General features: G+C 52.2%; 1 protein-coding gene across 1 annotated transcript; it reads left to right on the forward strand.

The window, feature by feature from the left end:
• Positions 1–1,689: 1,689 nt before the first annotated feature.
• c1ql3a (complement component 1, q subcomponent-like 3a) lies at positions 1,690–4,218 on the forward strand. The gene is made up of 2 exons (XM_028969656.1): positions 1,690–2,623; positions 3,378–4,218. The coding sequence occupies exons 1-2, from the start codon at positions 2,051–2,053 to the stop codon at positions 3,555–3,557; spliced, it is 753 nt and encodes a 250-aa protein (XP_028825489.1). The 5' UTR covers positions 1,690–2,050; the 3' UTR covers positions 3,558–4,218.
• The last annotated feature ends 3,637 nt before the right edge of the window (positions 4,219–7,855 follow it).

The raw sequence follows: 7,855 nt of genomic DNA on the forward strand, positions 1-7,855 counted from the left end.
GACCCACTATAGGAGGACCACGCCGGCCGGTGTGGATTTGTGGCGGTGAAATGCCGATCCTGGATGGCTTCAGCTGTCTTTATTCCTACTAAACTGGGACGAGTTTCACCATTGTGGACGGGAGATGATGTACATGACGAGCTAAAACAGGAGGAGCGTGATCCGTGAGACGGGTGATGGATCTCACACCTTTCACCATCATCCCACCTTAGGAGGCAGTGCCATGGCCGGCCAGATGACTGCTGAAGATTAGACGTGTGAGAGCTGACCTTTCAGCACTCTGAAAGCGCACTGTGTGTGTGTGTGTGTGTGTGTGTGTGTGAGTGTGTGTTGAACGTTGGTCTCCTCACACACCTCTCTACCCTGCTGCCTCTCTGTACTTTTATTAATCTCTCAGTGACGTGGCGAGGAGTTGAGCTATCATCCTCGTTCACACCCTGAATGTACACACACACACACACACTCAGCAGGCACATCTGTCCACATCTCACAGCCTGTCCAGAGTCTGGAGCCACACACAGGAGGTCCTGCACAAATGTCCTCCAGCCTCCAATTTTTTTACCCGCCTCCTCCCACTTCTCCATCTGATCGTCTGTCTTTTCTTGTTCGCACATTTTGTTTTACTCCAGGGAGTCCTAAACACACACACACACACACACACACACACACACTGTACTACAGGGTTTGACAGCAGGGAACTTCAAAAGTAAAGTCGTTCCGGAGCCGCGTTCCTCCACCCCTTGAAAGAAGTGGTGATGGTGAAGCCTGGCCGTCAGCTGATCTCCTGTACCCCGCATTCTCACCTCGGCCGTTCTCTCCTCCACCTTCTTACCTTCCTGGAGCTCCTCACATCTCAAGGACACAAAGGCTCCCCTGCTAACCAGACCCATTGATTTTTTAGTTCTTGATTTATGGGGAGGTTTGGAGGGCCTTACAGCACCTAATGGGAGAGAGAGGGGCATTGTGGGTAAATTGCAGGTGTACAGTCCAGTCCCCAAACCAGCCTGCGTACGATGTCAATTCTGACAATAGTGTTGGGTACATGTTGCTGGTACCGAACGACTGTATTCTCGTCACATGACCCAGAAAGAGGAAATAAAATATTTTTTAGAACAATTGATATTTTACTTCTGGAACGAACTGTAATTATCATCAGTATATAATATGATATTGTCTATGTGTGTGTGTGTGTGTGTGCTTATTCCAACATCTCATAAACTAATGTTTGGGGTAATGACCCTAATAAACTGAACGGTTAAATATATATCTCTATACATATTAATATGATTTTTTAAAAGATAAAGTCCCGAGGTGGTCCTCTCCCGCCCAACTACGGGGTCTCTGCGTAATGACCGCACCGGGTCTCCGGACAGCCGCGTCTCCAAGGCGCACCGAGCCACGGCGAGCTCGTTAACTTCATCCACGGAAGCTGCGCTGCTCCACGCAGCTATAATTACGTCCACGCCGGCCTGGGCGGGTGGCTGAGCGGTACGGTCCACGTCCACGGGACGTCCGCTGCTCGCCGTTTACGCGGCTCTCCGGTGCGTAATTACGCGCGCACCCTCAGTGGTCACATGTGAGGGAACCTGTCAGAGCCGTCCCCCACCCCCGTCTATTCTTCCCGCTTCTCTCCAGCAGACCCCTCCCTCCCACCCACCCTCCTTCCATCCCCGCGATTCCCCAGCCAGTCGAACCCCCGTCTGTACGCGCAGCGCCCCGCCTCGTTACAGCGACGGCGGGACGGGGGACGGTGGACGCTGGAGCCGCCGCGGGTCTGTGGATGAGGAGATGGTGGGGCAGATAGGAGCTTTTCACACGAAGACCTGAATAAGTAAAACATCGGCAGAAAAAAGAGGTGCGAGGAGGGGGCAGAGTTGGGGGGCTTCATTAACATCGACACTAAAGAGAAACGGACCCCGTTTTTTCTGCTTAAACGGGTTCGCCACCAACCAGCAAGATTTCGCCCAAAAGCAGGCAGGAGGAGCGCCCTGCGCTGACCAGGCTGGTGGGCAGGAGGCGGCTGATCGCGGCCGGGGCGCTGGGGGTCGTCATGGTCCTGCTGCTGGTCATCCTCATCCCGGTCCTGGTCAGCTCGGCCGGGACGTCCGCTCACTACGAGATGCTGGGCACCTGCCGGATGGTCTGCGACCCGTACGGCACCAAGTCCCCGAGCAGCACGGCGACCGCGGACACCGCGCAGTCCCTGCCCACCTTCATCCAGGGCCCGAAGGGGGAGCCGGGGCGCCCGGGGAAGGCGGGACCGAGGGGTCCGCCGGGGGAAGCCGGACCGCCGGGGCCGGCCGGACCGCCCGGGGAGAGGGGGGAGCCGGGACGGCCCGGGCTGCCCGGACCGCCGGGACCCAGCGCCGGCGCAGGGGCCATCAGCGCCGCGACCTACAGCACCGTCCCCAAAATCGCCTTCTACGCGGGACTCAAGAAGCAGCACGAGGGCTACGAGGTGCTGAAGTTCGACGACGTGGTGACCAACCTGGGGAACCACTACGACCCGAGCAGCGGCAAGTTCACCTGCTCCATCCCGGGCATCTACTTCTTCACCTACCACGTCCTGATGCGCGGCGGGGACGGGACCAGCATGTGGGCGGATCTGTGCAAGAACAGCCAGGTTCGTCCATACACGATCATTCATATTACAAAAGCAGGACACTTAACCCCGAGTGTCTCCGGGGGGGACTGTCCCTGTAACTACTGACTGTAAGTCTCTACATAAATGTAAAATGTAAAGTATGACATCTAACAGCAATATTTATAAAGAATGGGGTTTTATTCGGACAATATTAGTGATTTTCAGAAATAATAATAATTATGTATAAATTTAAATAACTTTTGATATCCAGCTGTCTCTGGTCCAACAGGTGCTTCATCTGGCGTATTAATGTGAATTATAAAAAAAAAAAAAAAACGTTCCGCCAGGCAGGAGCTTAAAATGGGAAACGTGAAAGTTGCGGGTTTTTTATAACGCGACCTTGCCGGTTTTTCCCGATTTATTTTTTTTTGTTATTCTGCATTTTCACAATTTTGCTTGCAATCCGGTAATATTGTAATTGCTGCGATATTTAATCTGTAAAATATCATAAATTATTATGAATAAGAAATAATAATTTTCCCGATTGGATATGCGGATTTATTACCTGCATTATAATTGATTCTTTTTCTTTATTAAAGTCTGGATGCTGGATGCGCAGTTTTCTCCGGAAATGAGGAGATGAAAATTTTATATAGAAATCGGATAAAACACGTGACGCTTTTTCAACAGTTTTCATTTATAACTCTGGATGTGAAGGGATGACCGTCTTTTTTATGAATGCATTAATCGGGAACAGTCGTGAAATGACGACGGCATGTGTGCTCTCTACCAGGTCCGCGCCAGCGCCATCGCCCAGGACGCGGACCAGAACTACGACTACGCCAGCAACAGCGCGGTGCTGCACCTGGAGCCCGGGGACGAGGTCTACGTCAAGCTGGACGGGGGCAAGGCCCACGGGGGCAACAACAACAAGTACAGCACCTTCTCCGGCTTCATCATCTACGCCGACTAGGCCGGACAGTTCTTACTTTATAACCTGAGATGATGTGCAATAATCATACCATCAAATATACCCGCCATGTCGTACCGCTTTCCGGAACTCTGGAGGACCTCCGGCTGGGCCACTATATTCCCCAGCGGCGTCCAGATATCATCTCCACGGCCAGTCCAGAGGAATGTTCTCACCCACCAGCAGCGGCAGGAGGTGTTGGTGGTGTCACCGCCCTCCGCCCGGCCTGGATGTGTTGATGTGTAAATGTGAACCGGTGCAGGTTTGAGGAACGTGTGTGTGTTGGTTTTCTATGTAAATAGTGGTAGTGACTTCTTCTGCTCCCCCATATGTACAAAGCGAACGCCGCCATCACGCTGTATACGACAAATAAAGAAAGAACCATCAACCGAGAGGTACGACTGAGACGTCTTCGTGGTCCTCTGACGGTGTGTTGCTGTTGTTGGGCGTGGATCTCGCTGGTGTCCTCGTCGTGGCCGCCGCTCAGGTTCCGTAGACCAGGATAATGGCTGCGTGGGAAACCTGATCATCCACGAAGCTCCGCCCCCTAATTCAGCTTGATTGGGAAGCCTCGTTTTCCCGGACAACAGCAATGAGCCGACCAGAGGAGGCGTCCGGGACGAAGGCGCGGCCCTGATGGCTCCGTTAACGGGCGGAGAGGTGGGGGGACGTGTCGGGAGCGGCGCAGATGGTCGGGGAGTCTGGTCCGTTCTTGTCGGTATCGGACCACCCGACGGGAGAAGGAATCATCCTGCCACGGCATCCACAAACATCCAGTGTGTGCGTGTGTGTGTGTTAGTGTGTGTGTGTATATGTGTGTGTGTGTGAGTGTGTGTGTGTAGTGTGTGTGTGTTAGTGTGTGTGTGTGAGTGTGTGTGCATGTGTGTGTGTGTGTGTGTGTGTGTGTATATGTGTGTGAGTGTGTGTGCATGTGTGTGTGTGAATGTGTGTGTGTGTATGTGTGTGTGTGTGTGAGTGTGTGTGAGTGTATGTGAGTGTGTGTGTGTGTGTGTATGTGTGTGAGTGTGTGTGAGTGTATGTGTGTGTGTGTATGTGAGTGTATGTGAGTGTATGTGTGTGTGTGTGAGTGTGTGTGCATGTATGTGAGTGTGTGTGTGTGTGTGCGTGTGTATGTGAGTGTGTGTGTGTGTGTATATGTGTGTGTGTGTGAGTGTGTGTGCGTGTATGTGAGTGTGTGTGTGTGTGTGTGTGTGTGTGAGTGTGTAAATGACCCTGCTGCCCTGATCCCTCATAGGAGCCCCAACCACTCTAATGAGATCCTGCCTGGCCTCTTCATCTCCGGCCTCCTCTTCCTCCTTCCTCACACACACACGTACGCTCGATCACGGCAATTTGCACAAAAAGTGCGTCCATCGCACGCAGAGACCCACCGGGCCGGATCCTGGGACCCCCGAGACAGCGCGGCGGGGACAAGAAGACACCTTCTTAATTACAGCAGGGACACCGATTAAAAAACCTGGAATAATAATAATCATCAGTTTCTCTTCACTCATCACCCAGAAGCCCCAGTGAGATGCCACCTGTTCAGACGGCGTGTCCCTGAGTGGACATTAATAACAAAGCGTCCCCCGAGGAGCCTGACCCACACCAGACCAACGAGTAAAATGCCGTAATAATGTCGCCAGTCGTGGTTCGGTTTTGGTCATATTTTTGGGCCGGCGGTGGTCTAGCGGGTTAAGGAAGCGGCCCCGTAATCAGAAGGTTGCCGGTTCGAATCCTGATCCGCCAAGGTGCCACTGAGGTGCCACTGAGGTCCCCTTGATGAAGGTCCCGTCCCCACACGCTGCTCCCCGGGCGCCTGTCATGGTGCCCACTGTCACCAAGGGTGATGGTTAAATGCAGAGGACACGTTTCACCGTGTCACCGGGTGCTGTGCTGCAGCGTCTCACAATGACAATCACTTCACTTCATATTTCAGCACGGACGCTGATTACGAAAAAACGTTGCAAAAGCAAAAAAAAAGCCGCGCCGTCCCCTGCAATCCCTGCTCCCGTTTCCACACAGTCTCCGCGAAGACAATGATGGTGGTGATGATGTCCCAGAAAAGACCTCTCCTCCTTCTACTCTCTCTCTCTCTCTCTCTCTCTCTCATTTATTTTCAATGTCAAGATCGCTTCTGTGCGGTAAAAATAGCCCCGTCTGCAACGTTGGGCGCGAGGAGAAATCTCGACGTGCCCGATATTATTTTCCCGTGGAGCTCCTCCGCGGCTTCTAAATGTCTAAATGATCACTGCGGTCGGCGGGGACCTTATTTAAGGGCCAGAAGAGTTAAAAGCGGGGTCTCCAGAACAAGTGCCAATAGGAATTGATCCGGCCGCCGTTTATCTCCAGACCAGGGTCCGTCCGGGAGACGAGGAGCGGAATCAATCCGGCGCGTTGGGGAATTTATAAAACAAAGAAACGGCCAGAACGCAACCCTCTGATTGGCCAGGAGGTCCAGGCCACCTTCTCCCCGTGTTTATCCAGCAAAAGCTGAGAAGATTAATCGGAGGTGGGATCGATGGCCGCGTCACGGTTGGAGGTCAGAGGTGGCCGAATGAGATCTTGAGGTGAAAAGGACCTCCAACATGCTCTCAACATGCAGAGGTCACGCGCGTGGACCACGATGACGTACAGTCACGTTATCAGCCCATCAGAGGAGCTGACGCTGTCACCTGCGGTGGCCGATTCTTTAATAGACCTGAACAGAATCGCTTACCCACTTCGTACGGGTTCGTCCCTCTTTCCCAACTGTCTCCTGGACTGGATATGTAATCGGTCCAAGTTGTGGCGCCAGTATTTAGAATACAGTTACTTAAAAAAAGAGCGAATACCTGTAGAATACATCCGGTTTTACATAAAAAACATCTCATTTGCATACTGATACGCAGACATAGCTGACAGTCAATTTAAATATTCGTGTTGGTATTCGATTCGTGGAGATGCTGACACGCCCACAGAAAAGTGCAGCCAAATAATGACACTTGACGTCCCGCCTACTTTAGCGTCCATGATGCTCTGCTGCTGTCCTTCTCCGCCCACTTCGTCCTCCACCAATCACTGAACAGCTCTTACCTCCTCGTGCACTTTTTTATTGGCCTTCAGCAATCGTGTCAGGATCTGAATGAGGTGCGGCAGCAGACGCCGCGGTGGACGTGAGGTCAGCAGGATCGTTCCAGGCCGCGAGCGAAGGCGCGTGGAGGCGAGGAAGATGCCAGAATAATCCCTGCACGCCCTGCTGAGAGCCCCGAGAAGGCAGCGAGCGTGTCACTTCCCGCCGTGCACGTTGTCTCGTCATTTGCGTATCGTTCCGAAGCGAATGGCTTTTCCGTGGAAAGTTCACAGTGCGGCGCGGGGGTCGGAGAGCTCTGTTTGGAAAACTCTTCCGTCCGCTGACACTGTTGTCCCTTCCACATCTCCAAAGAGGATAATTAAACGCCGCCGCGGAGCAGACCCTGACACCCACAAATCCTCCCGGACTTTGACTGATCCCGCCGAAAAGACAAGAGGCCAAAATACATCCAATTACCTCCCATCTTCTCCCCTCTCTCCGGTCATGCCGAGCAGGAGACGCCAAGGTGGAATTAGTCCTCTGGTGTCATGGGAATTTTCCCGCGCCGCGGTTAGAAGGTGGAAACGAGTCGGGCCAGACTGAATTAGACTGAACAGTCTGGAGTGGAAATGATGGCCTTGGGCTGTACAGGCAGACAAAAGGCGTCTACGCCGAACAGAAAACGGTCCGTTCCATTCAAACAGACAGAGGGACGTAGACGTAGACCATAATTAACCTCTTAGGGCTCTATTCTTCAAAGCGAAGCGCTAAACGCGAGGCCTGTTTGGCAGCTCCCATGCATGCAGATTCCCCGTTCTGGATGATTTAAACCCGCCCGATCAAATGATCGCTGAAGGTGGTATTCAATCAATTCGTGCAAATCCTGGCGACGCCTTTCGCCTTGTATCGGCGTACAAGCCCTCAGTAGTAGAAGTATCAGTAGTGGGTTTTTTTTCTAACTAAATATCTTCACCAACAAACTTTCAAGATGCGACGGAAACGAGACGCATCGTGAATGTGGTGTTGTAACTATGACAAAATATATCATGAAAACCATTGTTAGAACTAATCTGGACTCCCCACAGGCTCACAGGACGTTCCTCTCTAGGACAACTCAAATAAAAACGAGGCTAAATGTAATTTGCTAAATAAAATCTGTACCAAAAAGTTTTTTGTTTTTTTTGCTGAAAACGAGACGGGCCGTTTTTCCTCTTGAATGCTTGTGGTGGGTTGTAGATGAAAGATGAAA

The sequence above is a fragment of the Denticeps clupeoides genome, chromosome 2 (genome assembly GCF_900700375.1).
Source record: "Denticeps clupeoides chromosome 2, fDenClu1.1, whole genome shotgun sequence".
Lineage (NCBI taxonomy): Eukaryota > Metazoa > Chordata > Actinopteri > Clupeiformes > Denticipitidae > Denticeps > Denticeps clupeoides.

What these genes read in the sequence shown, in the direction of transcription:
- c1ql3a (XM_028969656.1), top strand. Translation starts at nt 2,051, where the DNA reads ATGGTCCTGCTGCTGGTCATCCTCATCCCGGTCCTGGTCAGCTCGGCC. An exon ending in ATCTGTGCAAGAACAGCCAG is followed by an intron (nt 2,624 to 3,377) that starts GTTCGTCCATAC and finishes GCTCTCTACCAG; the next exon opens with GTCCGCGCCAGCGCCATCGC.